The 23,411-nt window shown below is 37.0% G+C and overlaps 2 protein-coding genes across 2 annotated transcripts in view; both read left to right on the top strand.

The window, feature by feature from the left end:
- The window catches only part of LOC306869079 (uncharacterized protein), a 409,393-nt gene that overhangs the window by 334,682 nt on the left and 51,300 nt on the right, over window positions 1–23,411 (top strand). The window lies entirely within an intron of this gene.
- Window positions 1,324–22,965, top strand: LOC306868963 (LIM homeobox transcription factor 1-alpha-like). Its single transcript, XM_079415460.1, has 9 exons — window positions 1,324–1,507; window positions 4,056–4,141; window positions 4,281–4,464; window positions 17,198–17,430; window positions 17,544–17,707; window positions 17,783–17,860; window positions 20,025–20,142; window positions 20,212–20,367; window positions 20,450–22,965. The coding sequence occupies exons 1-9, from the start codon at window positions 1,464–1,466 to the stop codon at window positions 20,605–20,607; spliced, it is 1,221 nt and encodes a 406-aa protein (XP_079271586.1). The 5' UTR covers window positions 1,324–1,463; the 3' UTR covers window positions 20,608–22,965.

The raw sequence follows: 23,411 nt of genomic DNA, 5'->3' as shown, positions 1-23,411 counted from the left end.
GCCTATCTTGTAGATGTTTATAGATGTTTGATGCTGAATCATGAGTCCTTTGGGGCTGAATAAGCAATTTATGGAGAAAAAAAAAACTGGCAACTTCATGTTTTCAGATTCTTTAAAACCACATTATTTTTATTGTGTTTACGTCTGTAACCAACAACACGTCTTTGTTTTCAGCATTTTATATATTATAAACCTAGGTGAAAAAAAGTACACTTCCATAATGTACTTAAAGTGCTCTATTTTCGCACACTAGGCCTAATTTTGTTTGTAATGTACTAAAAATGATTCTTTAGTACTACTTAAGATTTTAACATTTAGTTACCACCTGTAGTACACTTGAGTGTACTAGTGTATGAAAGATGGGTTCAAGTGTACTACTTAACTAAATACATTTTTAAATATAGAGACAATATGTTAAAAGCTCATTTTAGCGCATATCCATGGTGCAATAATAATAAAATTGTAAGCCAGTTATCGCAAGCACCAGTGATTTGGTCCAGATCTGGATAATAATTTCCATCTAAATAACATTAATAACTGGACACTTAGCTTGTTCAGGTCTGTATGTTTGGGGTTGGAGCTAAACTGTGCAAAAAAGAAAAAAAAAGTGCCATATTAAGTTGCACGATTTGGCCACTAGATGGCAGACAAGATTGTGTTTGACTACTTTTTCGAGTAACCTTTTAGCTCTTAATTGGGCATATTAATTCCTTCACAAATGACCCAAACGTCCATATTAGCCATAGATTTATCAGCAGACCTGTATAAAGTAAGTATTATTTCACTGTAGCTCTTGATGCGGCTATATTACAAATGTATTGCCCTATAGATTTTTGTGTTAATCGTATTTTCGAAATGTTTATTTATACGTTTATATACTGTTTAAATATTGACTGCAAGTACACATTACACATTTGATTATGTATTTAACCTAAAACGCACATTATCCTGAGTGGTGGCTGATTTCAACTGTAGGCTATAGAAATTGTACATTCTTTACATCTTTAAACACCCATTTGCTTGTAATTTACAAATCAATATTAGCCTACGTTCACAATATGTCTTTCATCTTAAGTCTAATGATCTTTACCTAAAGTCTGAGATTATTAGCCTATGCTGTGAAGGAATTTGTCAATCTTGTTTAAAATATCAGCCAGAAAAAAAAGCAGTTTCTCTGAACCCAAAAGAGCGAGATACTCATTCCCAGATACAATAGGGCAAATCTACTTTGCCTGTGTATTTTTTTCATCTTCTTGCTCCCCTCCTTGATGTTTCCCTCCTCCAGCAGTCATTCATTGTGCGCGCGCAGCCCGAGTCTTCATCACATAAAGCACGCGCTTTACCATCACACATACACACATAGTCTGGCAATGCTTTTGCGCTACTGCGTGCATTTTGGACTATAACACTAAAGTTTGGCTTCTGGAGCACTGGTGCCCGTCCTCTTCTTCAAAGGTATTTTGATGTTACCAACAGAAATCTCAGGAGGAGTGTGTTTTAGCACTAGGTAAGTGCACGGGACTGAGCATCACCTGCTGTCATCTCTGACACTATTCATAGCTACTTGAACTTTTCTTTGTGTGTTCACATAGAAACATGCATGATCATTTCTCATGACTTTTAAATATGTATAGCCATATTGTCTACAGTAATCTAGGCTACGTTTTACAGAAATGCGAAGTTTTGCTGCGCTGGTGATGAATTTATACATTAATTTATTTTCATCTAACATTTTTGCGTATTTATGTCTGATATTTTAATAGGTCTGCCGTGTCTGTATTTGGTAAAACCTGAGCCTATATTTCATGATTTCAGCTTAGGCCAGATGATAGGAAAAATTACGGACGAGTGTCAGAATTTTAAATGTAGCCAAGTAACATTTCCCCCCCCCCCCAAAAAAATCCGTCTTTTCAGGAAAGTGTGTAATTGTGCAGAAAATATAAAATATCAAACTTTAAAAATGAGTTAACTCTACTGTACTTGAGTGTACAGGCACCGGTTTCTGTAAGTTTATGAACGGTTTGGTTTTCGAGTAAAAAACTAGGATCAAATTGACATCATAATCGAAAGCGCCGCTATTTCACAAAAAAACAAACAAACAAAAACTATTAATATTGTTCATATTTACGTTTGCACTTTGTCACAGAACACTGAATATCAAAATATCAAATCATCAGTAGCCTATATCAAATTGCATCAGTTTAGTGTCGTTATAGCCTACTAACAGAAATACTTGGAATGATAAGTTGATTTTTTTTCACTCAAACATTGGCCTCAGCCGTAATCATCATAATTAGGCTATTCCCTTTATACGACGACAGTGGGCCATATTGTAGCCCACGTACATTTAACAGTATTAAAATAAGCCTATATTTTCGATAACGCGTATGGCTCCGAAAAAATAAATACATTTAAAAATATGTAGGCTTATATAAAATGCTCATGCGTCCACATAAGCGCGAATATCGCAGTGTGATTATTCCTCATTGAGACTAACGATGACCAGTTATTAGCTCCTGTATTTTTAATAATCGACTCATGCAATTAACTGCATTATTAATGGGGAAAGAGGTCAGACACGCAGTGTGTGATTTCTGCTGTGAGAAAAAAATATTTCAAATGCAATTTTAAATTTCCAATAAAAAAGCATATAGCTATAATAATAGCCTAATAATTTAACCAACAAAGATAATAGCTAGAAAAGAATATATAACCTGAATATTCTAAAAGCAAAGTAGAAAATAAAATACAAATTAAGATCTTGATTGCCCTCTTTTTCCAAAGTTTTGCTGTCATATCAAATTACTTTAGTGAGTGAGAAATAGCCTACATATTTATTGTGAAAGCTTCGGTTATTCCAAATTACAATAATCACAACCGGCTTCTGTTATTATTTCAGAGGCAATCCTGTTTTAAATCTGACGGCGACGGAGATGGATTGGCTGTTTTTGTTTTTGCGCTGTTTTTCGTTTTGCCAAATAGGCTATCAAAGCGTTTGTGCGCGGAAATGTGGCTACCGAAGGCGCGCGCCTCACACACCGGACAATTCACCTGCGCGAGCTTCTGACTGAGCACAAAACACATCCAGTCCTGCTCATGCATTCAGTAAACACCTTCCCTTTTATAGAGCCAGATCAAATAAAAGAAGTTACGTCTTTCTTCAGAAAGATAGACTACGAGAGCAACCGTGTGAAGAATAGGCTACACTGTAAATAAATGTTACATTTACAGTAAAATATAAAACATGGCAGCGTCGACGCAGAACTTGATATTTTTCCAAGCATTGGGCTACGAGATTACATGGAGGCCTATCGTAGCCTGCTGTTTCTGACTTTACATGTCGTTAAATCATATAATATCAGTATTTACCAACATATTTGACCTATTCAGATATTTTCTCTTTTGTTAAACCTAATGAGAAAAACGGTGAGTTAAATTCAACAAAACTGGCTATTCCAGCAATTGTGATAAAGACACTGACACGAACACAAAACACCTTATCTGTTACACATATAACTAAAATACTGCAGTACACGTGAATTAAACTACATACAATGCAAATTAAAACACTCCTATACATATCCGATAGCAACATAAATATAAATAGGCCTATTTAAATAAAACCTAAACAAATAGGCTAGGCTAGGATGCTTCTTGAAAGGAATTCTGGGAACACCCCTTTCCCCATAAGCTACAAGACCATTTTTCTTATAAAAACATAATTTACAGAAAATGACATGTATTGTTATTTTTAAAATAGGATATTTTTCGTGTTACCCCTTTAAAAAATCAAAACATTAAAATGAGTCCAAACAGGACCTGATTTTGGCTTTTACTAATGAAACTAATGATGCTCTGTTTCCTCACAGATTATTGTCAGTATCTTCACAGTAACATTACATTACAGTGTGCTTTTTACCCACATTACATGTAAATATAACAATAAAATATGATAACAACATTGAGCAATTACAAGCAGCTTACAATAGTTCCATATTAACACAGACCGATTGCTGTCTTTTCATGTGAGTCTTTGTTATGTTGTTGTTTTTCAGTCAGCACTCCAAAGAGGGAAGGAACGGAATGAAAACAGAAGAAAACCAATCATGTCTTCAGCAGGCCCCGTCCGCCACACCTTACGGTGAGACTCGTATTCTTCATTTATAATTTCTTAATCTTTCCATATTAATATCGATGCTGTAATGCGTGTGTCTCGAGTCCCTCATGGCACATTTGTGTGTGTCCTGTCAGCTGACACCTGTTCTGTTTTCCTCCACCAGAGCACGTGGGAGGAGGTGAGGTGTGTGCAGGGTGCGAGTCTCCCATTGCGGACCGCTTCCTCCTGCGCGTCAATGAACTGTCCTGGCATGAGACGTGTGTCAAGTGTGCAGTGTGTCGCAGCGTGCTGAGCGGGACCTGCTACTGTCGCGACCGCTTGCTTTACTGCAAGCATGATTACGAGAAGTAAGACAGTTCAATGTGCAACGTGTGTCTTTATACACTCCATCAAAGTCCTAGTATGGCAGAGAGTGTGTAGATTAACATGAAGCACACTCCCCTAATCTCTCTGCAAATGCCTCATGAGTGTGTTGATCTTCTGATCATGCTGATGCCCTGTTAAGGAACTTTGGTTACACTTTATTTGATAACACTTCATTTTAAGGTGTCTTTGTTACACGTTACGTCACGTGTACTTACTATTATAATAACAATAAATTATGCATAATTACATGCAAGTAATCCTAAACCAAAACCTAATCCTAACCCTAACCATATAGTAAATGCATAAATATATAGTACTTAAACGTATATGTAACAAGGACACCTTAAAATAAAGTGTAACCCTTTATTGTAAGGTACTGCAATTGCAGTGTAATTGCACAAACAATTACTGAGTAATATTAATTATGTTGCTTAATATAGATTTAGGGTTAGATTTAGGATTTGGTTGCTATACTATATTGTATTTTTAGTGTACTATACTACTATAGTAAGTACATATAATTTGTAACCAGGACACTGTAAAATAAAGTGTTACTGGAATTGGCCCTGTGCAGGGAATGCGATTGATAGGCGATCTGACCAATCATAACGCAGAATCTGCCAAAACCAGACTGTAGAGTAGATTCATGCCGGTGGACTTGAACTTGGTATATTGAAGTCTTCCCGTGGTTGAAACAAGATACTTTCTGGTGTTCATTCATGTTTATTTCGTGCTATAACTAGTAAAGAGGTAAAGATGATCAGTTCACGTGACTATTAACCTGAATTTCTTAATAAATGACAAAAAATGAAAGCTAAGACTTTGTTTCATACCAGAAGTAACCTGCTCTGTCTTGTCTGTCGTTGTGTTGACAGTTTCTTCTTTGCTCCGCGATGTATTTTTCACTGTGAGAGGAACGTGATGTGTGGCGTGAGAGTGGCATGGCTTGTCGGACATAGCAACAGTAACTAAGGGAGGGCGGGTCTTTGCATATGGCCAACTTCTGTTAGAAAGTGTAGTGAACTATCCCTTTAACTGCTGGTTCTCTGATGAATCATTCTGTATCAGTTTGGGTCAGAGGGAGATTCCGAGAAACCATAAATTCCCAGTTACATCAGAAGTACGGACAGTTGAAGGACGATTTTGTGGCCTGTTATCACTGTTGTGAGAAGTGTCAGACACCGTTGTACAGTGTGGACACTCCCTCTATTGCTGACATCTGGAGGCCAACCGAAAGGAATAAGATGGACAGCAGAGAATAAAAGAGGATAGAAAAGTTAGCAGGAAGAATTCCCTGAGGGAATATAAAGTAATTCTATATATGTTCCCGGAAAGATAGATCACCTGAGATCCAGGACTGTTTCAGGGTATGAAATTACCATACTAACTGCTTTTCTTCACAACGTTGAAGAGAAATGGGACCATAGATTTGATAATTGTTTTGCATGGGTGCTTGCAGCAAGGATGTCATAATAAGGGGTAAAAGTGATCAACGATTACAAATGAGATGGCTGTTCTGGGAATTGAAACTGTTCTTGTGCAAGCTGGTGCTGTTATTCCCTTGAGCTTGGTCAGTTTGTATTATTATAATTTACAGGATAGTTTTAAGTTTTTCTCATTCCGTAAGGAAAGAAAGTAAAAAAGGTATAAGCATTTTTGTTGTGCTTGAGTGCAAATGTCTCGTTTGCAGACATTATTTGTGAATAATGAGGCTGCGGCGTGGTATGTGGTGTATTTATGGAGGAGACTTGGCACACTGTGGGTGACCTTGAGTGAATCCACAACAATATCTCCTTGTTCTCGCTGTCTGTCCGTCAGCACCCACCACTCCTGCCCCTTTACCAATGCTCCATCTACAGCAGGCGTGCGCTCCATTTTTGGGGTGCCAAGGAATCTTTGATGGTGCAAAAAAAAAAAAAAAGGAAAAGGAATTTGAGGGGGGGGGGGGGGGGGGGGGGAATATTTCATCAGGTAATGTAAAAAACATGTTTGATGTGAAAACACGTACATTTAACACTTGGTTCTGTTTATTGAGTTATGAAATTATGATTGTTTTTAATGAAATCATATGCATGAATTAATCGTTCACAATAAGATCAATAACATGCATTTAGAAAATAGCTAAATTTTCATTTCATGCTAACTTCGGATCACAAAAAGTGGATGTAAAAAAGGATTGATTTCAGATTGCATTTTAATGAAATATTACTAAGACCAGATATTTTCCACTTGAAATAATGTACACAATAAGACAATGAACATTCAAACAGCATCAGCTTTAAGATCACAACTGTATGACGATTCCTTATGACATTTACGTTCCTGTTGTTCTCGTCATCAGAAATCTGACTTTCATTTACTACTCATTTTTCAGTCATTCAAGCGACACCACTTACCCGAAACAAACTCAAAGCCAAAGCCCTATTCATTAAACCCACAAACATTTGCTAACATCCCTGAAATGGTCAAATTCTCTCCATCACTGTCTTCCTGGCTGACTTCGACACACACAGCCATCAGATAACCACGCAGCCCAGCCTAGTGAAACCAGTCCCAGACCAATAAAGGCTCTCAGCCCCAGGGTATGCTGCCTGGATCCTTGGCAGAAAATTAGACTAGCGAGGGTCTCGGAGGCCTATCAGAGCAGAGACAGGGGAGCGGATATTTAAGATACCCCAAGTTTAATAGATCTCTCTGCAGGGTGGGAAACAGAACCAAAACAGCCCCAGTGTGTAAAGAGATGCTACGAAAAATCACAAATGTGCGCTCTTTAATATCTCACTTGTTTCTCCTAGACAGCAAATTGAGATTTTGGCTAAAATCTCATGCTTCTCAGACTTTGCTTCTGAGAAAAAGACCCAGTAATGTCATGTGTTTTGTAGAATTTCAGAAGAGGTCTCAAAAATGTCCTGAAATGTGCCTGGATTTGCCAAAATATCAAAGTCTGTAATCAATAATTGTAGATTTCTATTTAATTTATTCTATTTCAATTTATCATAGGGATTTTTTATGAAAAACATTTGAGACAAAGTTGATACTTGATACTACCAGAAGAGTTCAGATGGAATATGGATTCAGATGAATTTCGAATACAGAATATTTTGATTCAGTTAAGCGCATTTAACAACATTTGTGGCATAATGCTGATTAACACAAAAATTAGTTTCCTGTTGTCCCTCCATTTCTTAAAAACGCAGAAATTGGGGTTACAGTAAGGGGGAAATTAATGAATGTTAAATTATTCACTTTTTCAGATGTACACTATATGCTTGCTATCATGATTTTAGTGTGAAAACATCCCTTGCTAACATTTTCTGTGTAAAGTTATACCCAATTTTACTACTTTGAAGCTCTGACAACGTAACAGCTAAAATTGTAAAACTATAACAAAAACAGCTTTATTGCTCAAATAATACACGCGGTTTAACAGAACAACTTTTTTTTATTATAACCTCCACATTTCTGCAAACATTTCACTTTTATTCGCCAGGTCCAAATGACCCATCAGATCCCAAAATCAAATAACAAACAGTGCTAATAAACATTACTTGTATGCTACAGTACTGAAAAATCTTGACCATCATGATTTATCTTTTTAAGCTTAGCATAAAGTTGCTATAAATAAAAAGTGCTCACAAACAGCAGTAGAGATTGTATTCTCACTAGATGTTTGGATCCGGAGATAATTTTGATTTGATATATCATGACTTAACAAGCAGATTGTAAGTGTCTCAGCATTACCTTTATTTTTACTTTTTAAAGTACATAAAGGACAAATGACTTTTTATAGCAATCAATGTCATCATGTCGACCAGGCTTAACTTGCATTAGACCCAGAATATTCTTTTAAACACAATCTCATTTATGTCTCCTGTACTTCGAAAGAGCAACTACAAAATAATACATTTTTCTATGTCAATCATTTACAGTAACACCATTCTACTGAAATCTTCAGTCGGAGTCATTATTATGAGCACTTTGGTTGATGGTTACCGAAATCTTCACCTTTCTTTTGCTCGGTCTTTCTTCCTCCCCGTGCATCTCTCCTCTAGCTCGTCCATCACTGTCTGATTTCTAATAATATTTCTGTTCCAAACTTAATTTCCTACTTGTTGAGATTTATAGCCGTGATGACACCAATCAGTTTATCTCTCCATTTATCCCACATTTTCGCTTAATCATCTCTCTGCTCGCTGTCTCTTTGTGTCTGTGGGAACGGGGAGGGGGTGGAGGGGTCTTGATTGGGAATGCTGCTAATTATGTTCTTAGACATGACTACAAGCTGTGTTGTGGTTAGAGAGTTGCTGTTCTGTCAGACAGGAATATGACACATGGGCTCTGGTGTAGGACGCTGCCGTACCTTGGATTGTCTATAATAGTGCTTGCAATAGTGCATTAGTTTTATCATTCATACTGTGCTTAAATTGTGGCATATGCAATCAGGCACAATGCAATAAAGTAACAATCGATTGAAGCTATCTCTTTTATGTACATCTGGGTTTTGTTCAAACCGGGTATGAGCAGAAGTACTTTTTGTTGGTCAGTTTGTTCAATTTGATGTTGTTCTGTGTACCGTTTGAGGTCAAGATTTTTTTTTTGTAAGAGAAACAAACCGTTTTATTCGGCAAGATCACATTAAATTGATCACATTGACAGTAAAAATGTTACAAAAGATTTCAGAATAAATTAAAATAAACGCTGTTCTTTTGAACATGTAAATTCATCAAAAACCAAAAAAAAAACAGAAAAACTGTAGAAAAACAGATTTCAACATTTAAATGTTTCTTGAGCCTCAAATCAGCATATGATTGCAGTAATGATGCTGAAAATTCAGCTTTGCATTACAGGACTAAACTACATTTTAAAAAAAAGCTGTTTTTAAATTGTAATTATATTACACAATATTATTGTTTTTACTAAATTCTTGATCAAATAAAATGCAGCCTTGGTGAGCATAGAAAACATTAACAAATCTTACCATGCCCCAAAGTTTTGAATGGTAGTGTATATTATTTTTTGGAGCAATCAGATTCACAATGTGCACCTGTTTGATGATAAAATTAACAAAAAGGGATCCAAGTAAGATTTAGCAATAAACAACTACCTAGCAACTAGCTAGACCATGGCAACCACCCACAACATCCTAGCATCATGGTGGCAAGCCACTCACTCCTTCTAAATATAAAATGTCAGCTTCTAGTTTAAAAATGAAGGTTCTTTATTGGCATTGATGGTTCCATGAAGGACCTTTAACATCCATGGAATCTTTCCATTCCACAAAATGTTGTTAAAAATGTTCTTCATACTAAGAAAATATGTTTTTTTAAGGAATAGTTCATCCAAAAACAAAAATGTTGTCATCATTTACTCACGCTCTTGTAATTCCAAACCTGTATGAGTTTCTTTCATATGCTGAAAATAAAAGAAGATATTTTGAAGAATGCTGGTAATCAAACAGTTGATGGTCCCCGCTGACTTCCATTTCTTTCCCTGGAAGTCAATAGGAACTGTTTGGTTCTTCAAAATTCTTCAAAATATCTTCTTTTGTGTTCAACACAAGAAAGAAACTCATACAGGTTTGGAACGACACGAGAGTGAGTAAAATGTTCCTTTGTGGGTGATTTCTTTACTCATTTGGAAAAAAATTTTTTTTTGTATGAGTGTACTTTTAGTTTTTAAACATATAACCTCATGTGTGTAGTCCTTTTGGCGAATTGTTTACATGGTGCTTCAGATAAGGACATAAACACATTGTTGTAGTTCAAGCCATGAAAAACAAAACATGTTTTCCAAAAGCAGAAATTCAGGCAAGAAAAATATTACTAATAAGCCCTTATTAGTAATATTTTCTTGCCTGAATTACTGCTTTTGGAAAACATGTTTTGTTTTTCTGTGCCTGAAGTTCCAGTTGAAGCCACAAAAATAAAGGTTCCAAAAGAGGGTTTTCGCAGCAATACCATAGGAGAACCATTTTGGGTTCCTCAAAGAACCACTCAGTGAACAGTTCTTCAAAGAACCACTTGTTTCTTAGAGTGAAGAACATTTTAATAATCTAAAGAACCTTTTTTTCCACTATAAAGAACTTTCTGTGGAATGGAAAGATTCCATGGATGTTAAAATGTCTTAATGGAACCATGGGTGCCAATAAAGAACCTTTATTTTCCAGAGTGTACATATCAGGCAATGATAGAGGGAGAGAAGAGCGGACAGTGAATGTCAGAATCTCAGGGGATGTCAGAAGGCCATGGAGGTGACAAACAGAGGTGGAAAGAGGAAGATGACAGAGGAAGAGGAGAGATGAGCTCGAGGTGTCTCCTCTTGTGATATTGCCACTGTTTTTGCATAATGTGTGATGAGTCTCCATCACCTCGCCTCCCGCACAACAATTTCATTACAGACGGCTAATAAATGTTTCATGGCAGAACAAGCTGCTCGCCTTGGCTTTATTAAATCTGAGATAATAAAAGAAGAACGGCAAAAAATGAAAGCGGGAGGGGGAGAGATAGGAAGAATGCCATAGATATCCTCAAACAGGGCTGCCGTATCTTCTGTTTCTGGGGCAACGAATCCCCCGTCCCCCCTCTATGCGTCTTTTTTTTTTTCTCGCGTTGCCACAGAGAGACAGGAAATGAGAATCTGGCTGACAGGATATTGCGTTCTGGTGGCCTGGGGATTAGCTGTTTTATCCAAACACACATACACACTCTCGCAGACTCACTCTCGCCTCACACAACTCAACACATCGATCCTGTCAGTCCCTGAGCCCTTGAGTATCTCACACACACACACACACAAGGAAACCGACGTGTGATTGTAACGTATGGACAGGTTATGCTGTCAGTTGGGGAATGTATCACAAAAAGTACGTCAGCACAGTGCATATTCGTCACCAAAATAATTGTGAAATTCTCTATATAAAATGGGATATTATGACATTCTACAACATATCGACTGTCAGAATCAGGATTTCCTACAAATCTTTGCTCTGTTGACAAGTGGCTAGTGAATTATAAAGAATTGCCAAGGATTTTGTAGTATTTTGAAGAATGAGACATCAGTGGAAATGTGTCGAAGGCATAATTCCCCCAAAATTGTGATGATTTTCCCAATGTCATTCCAAACTTTTACAATTTCTTCTGTGGAACAAAAAAAAGAAAAGAAAAATATCTTAATGTTTTTTTATCCATATTATGGAAGTCAGATGTTTTGGACCCCACTGATGTTCATTATACAGACAAAAATAGTTTAAAAATACCTTTTTTATGTTTCAAAGAAGGAAAAAGTCACACAAGTTTGGAAAAGCATGAGGGTGAGAGTAATTGATAAAATCTTGGACTGTTACCTAATAGAACCATTTTTTTTAGTGTAAATGTTCTCTTTTTATGTATTCTCCTGTTTATAATTTGAATAATTTAGATGATTTAAGTACATTTTTGGTTACCTGACCGGGATTTTTACAGCATCGGCAGGCCATTGCAAGGCAGTCATCCACGAAGATATGCTGAGACGCAAAGTTGGTTGTACTTTTCTCTGCATCCAGAATGTTTGGTCAAATACAGGATCAAATATTACATGAACATTTCTCTGTTCTAATGGTGCAAATCGAGAACTAAAAAGTAGTTGTTTTCGTTCAGATCAAGGCGCAACAACGTAGAAAACGTATCCGCGTGGCGTAGCTGACACAGAACAGCATACACTGTTTACGCTCAGTGGATACTCTCCAAAATGGCGCTAGCATGACGCGGAGGAGACGAATTGTTGAATAAAGTCTTTTTTTTTTCTTTTGCGCACAAAAAGTATTCTCCTAGCTTCGTAAAATTACAGTTGAATAATAGAGACCTTTTGAAGCAAATCAATGCATTTTTGTAAGAAAAATATCCATATTAAAACTTTATAAATCATAAGCTCTAGCTTCTGCTAACTGTCATGCATGCGTTCACAAGAGAGTGGCGTTCCAGTGGATGATGTATAGACGTAGGTAAACACGGTGACAAACGTGGAAGTGCAGTAGAGCGAGCAAAATAAAACACTGTTTGCAAATTCGACGTACAAAACAAGGATTTGTAAGGAAAAATGTCGGGAAGATTTCAATATAAGCTGCGAGGAGACTGCTTTTCCTTTATATGAAACAAAACATGGTTCTCGCGAGACTAGTATATTCTCACTGGAGTTTACCCTACACCTATGTCCTACGTCATCCGCTGGAACGCCACTCTCTTAGTGAACGTGTGTACGACAGTTAGTGGAAACTAGAGATTATGGATTATAAAGTTTTAAATATGAATATTTTTCTTACACAAACACATTTATTCGCTTCAGAAGGCCTTTATTAACACCCCCGGAGTCGTGTGGAGCACTTTTTATGATGGATGGATGCACTTTTTAGGGCTTCAAAATCTCGACCCCATTCACTGCCATTATGAAGCTTGCAAGCTTGTCCTTTGCCAGGGCATTTTATTCATTCATTTCTGCGACTGAATTCATCTGAAAGAAGAAAGTCATTTACACCTAAGATGGCTTGAGGGTGAGTAAATCATGGTGTAATTTTCATTTTTAGGTCAACTATCCCTTTAACTAATGTTAACAAATGGAATCAAATCGTTACTGTTATTTTTCACCCATGAGTTTTACATGATCATCTAAAAATATTGAGTCTCATTAATGCACAAGGCATCATAAGAAATGTAATTTAAACTTTATTGCCACTTTGATACAGTCCACTTTCTAATAACCCTGTTGAAGTGTTCTTCATATGACTAGTAATCCATAAATGTAACTGAATTCAGCCGAGAGTGTTTCATATTGTGCAATGACACAATTAGTTGTTTATTAGCATAAACCCAAAAGTTATGATGTGTCTCAGTGCAATCAAAACATAATTAAACAATTAAAGTATGCATGCCACTAGTCGATTGTTATTTCAGTATTTTTGTGCGTAGCACTGTTAACATGCAAGTTTTTAGCAAGTATGCACTGAAGTGTGCATCTGTGACATGATTGGGGCAGTATAATATGTGTCAGTACTGAACGGTTTAGCTGCTCACCTGTGCTGTCTCTTTTGCGTGCAAGTGGTCTGATGTGTACATTTTTATCAGCTACCTGTTGGTTTTCTCATATTTCATCATTGTGAATATTGGTGTGTCGGGGAGGGAGGGTGGAGGGAGTGGGTTGTGGGGAATGCTGGGAGATTTTAATAACGCAGAAGCAGTGCAGTGAGATTTAATAAAAGAAGATGATGTGATTACTGAACCCTGGCTCTGAGCCACCTTCCCTCACAGCAATATCCGCTCTCTTTCTCTCTCTCTCGCTCACACACACACACACACACACCGCACCAACCCTTGCAATTATGTGTACATGTATGATTTACATACTGCCTCCATATATATACAAAGATGCACCAAAGTCTGCAAGACAAACCTCGCAACTATGACAGTAAGTGTTTGATTATGTAAAATTATGTGTTCAAGCATGGATTAGGCCCCCACACTATGATTTGGCTATAGATTCATGTAAAACTTTATTGAATTGACATCATGAACACAGTTGTACGTTCATAGCGACTGATTGCCTTCCCGCAATAATAATTTCCTCCCCCAAGGTAGTTTCATCCTAAGTCAACTCCGGTTTTCAGGTCTGTGTTCGTTTAAAAATGTGGTGTTATTTCTGTAACTCTCACATTTAATGTGTCCGTTTGCATTGTTGTTGTTTTTTCATTCAACATTTTCTGTCATTTTAAAAAAGTTTGTAGGTCAATGTCATGACCTGGTGATTTTCAGGTCACATTTCACTTCAAAATCAATATAAAAAAATCAAGAAATTATACTTTGCATAAATAAAATGGAGCCTACTTTATGACCAATAAAGTTTTTACATTGTGATAATATTTTCATGAAAATTAGACCCCAGAATTCTCATTATTGTAAACAAAAGAAAAACACAATTTTTCGAAGTTGTAAACAAAACAAAAATTGTTGGTATGTGTTTTACTAGAAAGTACCATTTCTGTCTTTCTACTTCAAAATTTCTAATTTAATTTGGTCTTATTTGCTGTTTCTACGTAACTATTTGGGAAATTTTTTGAGTGAAAATGATTTCAAAGCCAGTTTCTTTTCTAGTGTATTTATTGTCACTAATCATATCTTTTTATTCAGATGCAACCATGATTTATAACTCTTCTTCTCACATGATTATTATGAGAATTATATATTTTTTGCATTATTTTACAGAGAATTTGAGACAAAATATTAACAAAAAAAAAAAATGTCATAAAGCCAAAAAATAAGCTTCATTGTTTTTAAGAAAGATATAATTTTTCACTTATTTTTTTAGGTTTTGAGGTGAAATACAGGTTTCATGAGATTCACTCTTTGAGTCAGTTTCTGTATGAGTTTTGCTCAGAGCTTTTTGTTTTTTTTAGAGTTTTGGGGTATTCTTTGATCTGGGTGTAGTAGGTGGTGATTTGGGTAATTTGGCATTTTTGGCAGATGGATTGAGACAGATTAGCCATAGCAGCTGCGTTTCGGACAGGATCATCACATCCGTGCAGATCAGAGGCTATAATGTGTGGACCTGGCTGCCTCTCCCTTCAGCAGATTTCTGATATGACACCTTCATCTCCTGCACTCGTTGCTCCTCAACACACACACCAGAACTCCCGCCATCCGTCTCTGCAACTGTCATGAAGTCTGTGTTATCCATCAAATGTGCATTTCATCTGTTCCTCACCTCCAAAATATTTTGTGTTCATCAAACTTATACTTTTATTTGCCACCCATGTGCTTTTAATTTCATTAGTGGTCACTGCTAATGCAGGTATCCTTATTCTTAAAGGATAAACAAACCCTTTAGCACAAGTATTAAAGGAATAGTTCTTGTCAGAATTGTCATTTTGGTTGAACTATTACTTTAAATGATAGCTTGCACCGTGATATAATGATATGTAAAATCGGGTGGCTTTTGACGATTTTTACATGGTTGACAAAAAAATTGAGACCACAATATTATAAACTTGGGACTTTTGACTTGGGACAGTAAACAACCACCTAGCAATTACCCAAAACACCCTAGCAACAATTATGCCAATCTACAAAAAAAAAATGTTGCTGTCCGGTTCAGGTGTGTGACAGTAACTTCACACTGGTTTATGTCACATTTTGGGGTGAATGGTGACTGTTGCTTTGGCTTAATGAAATGTGCAGAAGGATTAGATTGTCATCGACACCATATGAGCGTCTACAGGTTCATCTGTGGGTACCTGTCAATATTTATGAGAGTACATGAGCACGGCCGTATAAAGGTGCTGGTAATTGTGTGTGTGTGTGTGTGTGTTTATTCAAGTGTGTGAAAAAGAGAGAGGAGAGATTAACCCCATGCTATCCTCAATCCCTGGTTATGAGTTTACAGCGTCTGTCTGGGCATCGCACTGTTTAAACAACAATCTAATTAATCCTGTCTTTATTAGTTTCACGGAGCTGGGGAGGGAGGCTGGGAGTGAGAGAGGGAGGACAGGGAATTCTGGCAGAAAATATCAAGCAGCGAGGGAGGGGAGAGAGAGGAGGAAAAAACAAGGGTTTTGGTGGGGATTGAAGAACTAGAGTGCCTTTAAAACCAGTTGTGATGCTGATGAGCTATTTAGAAAGAAAACACCGTTTAAAGAGAGTAAGAGGCATTTCTTAGGGTAGGTAGCAGGACAAATGACCTTCTTTATACATTTGCTCACTTTTGCCCTGTACATCCTTGTACTTGCTAAACATTTAGGAAATTCATTAAGTTTAAAAACATTTACCATAGCGCATGGTACTACCAACACGAAGGTCATGGGTTCAATTCCCAGGTGACCCACTGAGAAAATGTACTGCTTAAATGCAGCGTAATAAATAAATGTTAATAAAATTAACCCTGTAAAACCTGACGTTTGAAATATATATATATATATATATATATATGTGTGTGTGTGTGTGTGAGAAAAAATGTGCATGTGTATTTTGTTCAGATCGTATTTGATAACATCAGGCTTTTATGGCTCATATAGAGTGAGAATATGGAGCTCATACTCCAGTGATATCTTTTTTTTTTTAAGTATAGCTTACATAAATGCATATAAATATTTACTCTATATCTGCCAATAATTTGTCTTACAATATTATATTTGTATGCTTTTATGATCAAAGCGTGGTAGCTTTTAGTTTCAAAACATAGAATGCAGTGCAATACAATGATGATTGAGAGATGAATAAATATACATTCCCCAAAAGCCTGATGCATCATATTTGATACTCACATTTTAATATGATCTTTCTAAAAAATGCTATATGGATAAGTAATTAAACCTAAGTGGATTCGGTCTAGTAAATGTTCATTTTGAAATATTACTAAAACAAAATGTAATTCTTGTTTACTTTATAAAAATCATCTAAAAAAAAAGGTTGGTGTTTTTAGAATTAAACTAGAAGGCCTTTTACTTGCTAAAAAAGTATCACACCAGGAGTTTTTTTTTTCAGTAAGGTTTTGATCATGTTGATCATTTAGTGTATACAATACAGTAGGCTTTAAAGGGTTAAATTATACATTTTTTTTAGTTGCTTGTGTGACATCTAGTCTGTTGTCAAATATTGCCACCCAGTGTTACAGACAAAACATTGCATAAAGTGAACATTCAGAAACATGTCAATAACGTGCACGTGTGTGTGTGTGTGTGTGTGTGTGTGTCAGGTTGTTTGTGCGGAAGTGCAGTGCCTGTCTGCAGGCGATCGGCCGCTCGGAGCTCATCATGCGTGTGCTGGGACAGGTGTACCACCTGGGCTGCTTCAGCTGCTGCGAGTGTGAGCGCCGGCTGCAGAGAGGTGATGAGTTTGTGCTAAAGGAGGGACAGCTGCTCTGCCGTGGAGACTATGAGAAGGAGAGAGAGATGCTGGCTGCCATCAGTCCGGCCCCTACAGAGTCAGGTAACCTCAGTGACCTCACTGAAGGTCATGTATAATTACAGGAGAAGAAATGTTAACGTAGTCCAGAAATTACTCTCTTCACCTTTAAGCCAATGCTCAGTTTCCCTTTGCAGTAAAGAGTGAGGATGAGGATGGTGGTGGTGTCTCTGTTGGGGGGAAGGCTGGGGATGATGGTAAGGAGCACAAGAGATCCAAGAGACCACGAACCATCCTGACCACACAACAGCGGCGTGCCTTCAAGGCTTCCTTCGAGGTGTCTTCCAAACCCTGCCGAAAGGTCAGCAGTCACAGGCCGCTCGTGTGCATTATGTGTGGAAACAGCATGTATCTCATGCATATACTGTTGTTGCAGGTCAGAGAAACTCTGGCAGCTGAGACTGGACTGACGGTGAGAGTCGTACAGGTGTGGTTCCAAAATCAGAGAGCAAAGGTAGGTTGGCATCATGTTTTGATAAATTTTGAAAACTTTCCTGTTTGAAACACTAGATCTTGCTTCATCATGATTTACCTAAAACAGCATCCTTGTTCCATCCGTGAATGAGTTTTCTGTGTTTGTGTTATTTCTGAGGCTTAGAACATGGCTTAAGAGTGCAAAACTTAAATGAAAATCATAGAACTTCATGTAGCTGTAGATTTCTGACAGAAAAAAAGAAAATACTTGTCAATTACATTTTGAATGTTGGCTAGACAAAGCCTTCTTTGAAAGTTTTGGGGAAAATGTTTATAGGTCTAATGAGCTGATGGATGGTTAGATGGATACTTCAAGAAAGACAGACAGAAAAAAAGACCAACACTTTCAGAAAGACAGATACATTCAGAAATACAGATAAGTGGACAGACAGACATACAGATAGATAGATAGACTGATATTGTGATGGATAGACAGGCAGACAGATAGATACTTTTAGAAAGGCAGATAGATGGATAGATAGATAGAAGGATATACAGGCAGACAGACAAGATGGATAGACACTACTTTAAGAAAGATGGATGGACAGACAGACAGACAGAAACATAAACAGATTCATAGATACTTGTAGGAAAAACAGATGGATAGATATATATTTTTGGATAGAATTGATTGATTCATTCATTTTTGTATATTGACAGGTTTAATTTTTTCTTAACTCTTACTTTCAATTGGCTAAGAAACCAAATACACTGCTGGACAAAAAAAAAAAAAATGATTCTATAACATTTTCCTCCTATATTTTTTTTTTTCACAGAATGAGGCAGAAAATATATTTTATTTATATATTCTATACAATAAATTATGTCAATTAACACTGCATTATTCATATACTTTATTTATTTATTACCTGGAAATGACAAACACATATAAACCATATATTGCTATATACGTTTCATCAATCAATACATTTCTGCTTTTTATTCAGCTTAGCAACAGCTATAGCTGGATGCCTTTGTCCATATTATGGATTACCTGGCTGGCACTTCATAAGTTATTACTTCTATGAGTCTTTTTATTAATGTGTGCACGAGAGTGCCCTCCAGCTTCGAGTAGGAACGAAACAAACACATGAGTGCATTTAGCACTCCATAATGTTAACATTGCCTCATTTTGGATATAAATAAAATGTCAGGTCATGCACAGATTATCTTGTCTCTAGATTTAAATTTAGATTTATTCACACTGCTCCTTGAAAACCTCTATGTGAACACATTTGGAGAAAAAAAGTGCAGGGGATGAATTTACGTTTTATTAATAGGGAGGAGGACACAACCCCACGTCCCCCACATATTCCACGCCCATGGGTGTTACTAATTAAATTCAAATTCAAACTCATGAATTTAAAGGGCGTCACTTCTTTTTCCCAGCATTTATTATCACTAGCAACCAACAACAATGGGACTCGTGACATCAAGCGATTTAATCACTGTCATTATGAACAGAATTTCAGAGCTAGTTTGAGAACACATTCAGAAAGATAAACAGACAGACGCATAGATACTTTTAGGAAAAACATGAATTGATTGACAGATTTTTTTTAATATAATTGATTTATTTTTGTCCAATTGACAGGCTTTATTTAATTTTTTCTTATCTATTACTTTTAATTGACTACGAAATCAAATACACGGCTGGAAAATAACCAATAATTTACATTCTATAAAATTTTTCCTCTATATTTTTTGCTATTTTTCACAGAATAAGGCAGAAAGTATATTTTATAGTTTCTATACTGTAATAAACGATATGTCAGTTAACACTACATTATTTATATACTTTATTTAGTACCTGGAGATGACTTGAAAAACACACATTAACCCCTATATTGTTACAATCGTGTGTTTGTCTTCATGTTTCATCAATCAAACGTTTCTGCTTTTTATTCAGCTTAGCAACAGCGATAGCTCGATGCCTTTGTCCATATTAGGGATTTCCTGGCACGTCAGATCGATGGCGGAGACACGACACCCAAATCTCCCGCGTATTCTACACCCATGAGTGTTAATAATTCAAATTAATCGCTGTGAATGCACTTTCAGAGCTTGTTTGATAAGTACTACTATACGGGAATATTGTTCCAGGACAAGGGGATTTCAATAAACTGTTGTTTTTGTGAGTTCAGATGAAGAAGATTGCTCGCAGACAACAGCAGCAGCAGCAGCAGCAAGAACAGGAGCAGATGGGTGGGACCAGAAGGGGCCTGAGCAGAGGGGGCCGCCAGAGTAACGATGACAGCGAGGGTAAGACACGGACACAATTGTGTGAAATGGCTAGATGAAAGGTGTCAACCCGGCTCTGTCTCTCCACAGATGGCTCCAGCAGTCACGGACTGGACGGCCTGCTCTCATATTCCTCTCTGCCACGCCAACAACTGCTGGCTTTGGATCCGAACATATACGGTAGCGAGCAGTTCCGACATGGGCTCACGCCACCACAGCTAGGCCCTGAGCAGATGCACTCCTACGGTAAGGATCTCCCACTGCATCAACTTCAGCATTGGTTATTTTTTCAGTTACTGTTTGTATTTGAATGCCGACTTCATTTCAGACTCAGAGACAGTTTTCCATGACTTGGACAGCGATGGAAGCCTCAGTCATCTCGGGGACTGTCTCTTGTCGACTGCCGAGGGTGGAGTTCTGGCAGGACGGATAGGAAATCCCATTGATCGCCTCTACTCGATGCAAAACTCCTACTTTACCTCATGACCCCGGTTCCACCTACCTAAGGCGCTCCTCCACCACTGCAGGGGGCAACAAGTAGATTAAGTCTCACTGGAGGCGTCTTTTATCGTCAAATCTAATTGAATCCCTCAATCGTATCTTAGCAGTGCCAATAAAGCTCTAACCAACCAAACCAAGACAGGGTCACACCCTAAAAATTTAATTTGACATGGACAGAATGGGAATTCACTGGAAAAACATGTTTTATATCATACATATGCACTATTTTTTCGCTTCGTTTCGCTCAAACATAACAGACATCAATGGGCAGCTGTTCATGACATGTAAGTATTACCTCACCCTCTGCTCACTGCACAGCTGATAAACTGATCAAGGCTGTATCCGAAATCACCCTCTATAGCAGTGCTTCCCAAACCTGTCCTGGAGGCCCCCCTGTCCTGCACATTTTGTATGTCTCCCTAATCAGACACACCCAATTTAGGTCTCTACTAACGAGCTGAAGAGTGGAATCAGGTGAGTTAGATAAGGGAGACATACAAAAGGTGCAGGGCAGGGGGTCCTCCAGGACAGGTTTGGGAAGCACTGCTCTATAGTATACCTCATTCACTACAGAGACATATTCTTGCAAGCCAAAACCCAGAAACAAATTATTATTTTAGCACTTCCGGGTCCATTGTCCTGAAGTTAATTGGTTTCTTTGAATGATTTTTTGACAAAATGCCTGAAATGAGGTCTGTGGTTAACACAAGCGCAAAATATTTTCACATTTTATTCCACAGCATAAAATAAAGCAGTAATACCTCACTAATATCTTTTAAGTGACTTTAAAACTGCGGTTGTTAATGAGTGGCTAAATGGGACATTTGGGTCCAAATAGTTGCTTTCATAGCCTCGTCGTGTTTATAATTGCTAACTCAAATTTTAGGGAAGATGTTTTTTAGATTCATACTTCAGCTTGATTGTATTTAAGCTTCAAAATTCATTAAAATGGTGTTCATTTGTGAAGATTATCGTGATGAACAAACATGTAGGAATCACACACTTTTGTTGGCGACAGAGCTTATTTTTTGCAATAAAAAAATGCTACTGGGTTTTTGCTGGAGGAAGTAGGGTTATGCAAACTTCTGGATTGGCCTGCAAAAAATACATCACTGCAGCTCTCTATCCACCTTATTTTTCTACGTGGAAGTAAGCCGTTTTCTGTGAATGTGCAAGACTTCTGGTTCATTAGCCTCTGTAGGGAAATAACGAGAAGAATAACAACGTGTAGTAAACGGTAAAACTGTTTGCACAACAAACCAGTGTTCATAATTAAGATAATTAAGTACATTAAAATAATATGGTAAGACACACCAGTTTGCAATATCAAGCAGTTTTGTACAGCTAAAAATGGCTGGAATTGAATGACACCGAAAGCCAGACACATTCAATTTGTAATGGCCACACCTGCTCTATGAGAAAAATAAGGTGAATATAAACCACTGAATGAGTGAATGAAACCAAGTGAGACAGAAGTTCTGTCCACTGTGGTTTTGGACACCACTACAAATGGCTGCCCCCTCATAACACACTATAAAGCGTTGTTGGGGTGATTTCAGACACAGCCCAAGTCAATTTCATATCTCTCTCTCCTTACTGCCTTGCCATCTTAATGTCCGTCTTGAATAGGAATCAGCTTTTATTTAAAGTTAACATGAAAACCAAAAGAGTCTAGCATGCTGGTGTAAGTCAAATGTACATGAATATTTCTTGTACAGAAACAATTTTTATTAAAGGTGCACTCAGTTTTTGTATGTTAAGCTGACCAATATAGCAGTTGTCCTGGACTTACACTGACACTTAATGGTGTGGATGCAGCAGCACACAAACACAAAAGCAAGGTTATTTTAGCAGATTAAAACCAATCTTTACTTAAAATACAATAAGCATTAATTTAATTTTTTTAAATCTAGTTGCCATGGCAACATTTCTCATTTTCATTTAGTTTAACTTGATGTACTAAAATAACTAAAACAATTAAAATTTTTTTTATAAAAAGTATGTAGACATTTAAAAAACTAATAAAAATGGCAAAAACATCTAAATTACTAAAACTTACTGAAAACAGAACATATGAAAATGTAAAATAGCTTTTATGAGTCCTCGTGTTAATGTATATAAGTACATTATTTTAAAGAGTAATGATTTTGTGTGTGTGAATCTTTAAATTAGGGGGGAAAAATACTGAGTGCACCTTTAACACAAATTTTAAATTTTACAGCTATTGCAGTATTTTCTCTGAAGAAATTTAATTTGGTAGGTTTTTAACTAGTGTAAGTTTCTCAGACAGGGACTTTGAAGCCGCCTTAACTGTGCATTACACAATTAAAGAGACAAAATATTAAAAAGAAAATAAGAAACCGCAAAATAATGAAACGTCAAAGCTGAAGTATATATCTCACAGAAAATATCAGTGAGGGAGTCTTGACAGGGTTCATAGAGCAAAGGAGGCACACATACCACAGTGCTCAGTCAACACTATCAAAACACACATCCCTGCTCGATTAAAGCTAAGCTTGACAAATATGGAAAATTACGATGGAACCAAACCACAAAAGAGATTTTTAAATTCTAATTTCAGGTTTTGGACACAGGGTAGATTTCCTCCGATAAAAAAGTGAGATGTGAAAACTATCAAGGGCCTGCAGCCTGCGGCCCTTGAATTTTTCCGCAGCAGCACTGACTTGTAGGCTTTAGATGGTTAGGCATCAGGTAAAATGTAGGAATGTGCTATAATCTCCAAAATGAGGTGAGGAAATAATCAGGGTTATTGCTGTTACAGGGTTAGT

This window comes from Barbus barbus (assembly GCF_936440315.1).
Source record: "Barbus barbus genome assembly, chromosome: 4".
Classification (NCBI taxonomy): domain Eukaryota; kingdom Metazoa; phylum Chordata; class Actinopteri; order Cypriniformes; family Cyprinidae; genus Barbus; species Barbus barbus.
Note: the sequence above shows the minus strand (reverse complement) of the source record. Positions and strands in the feature narration are given on the sequence as shown.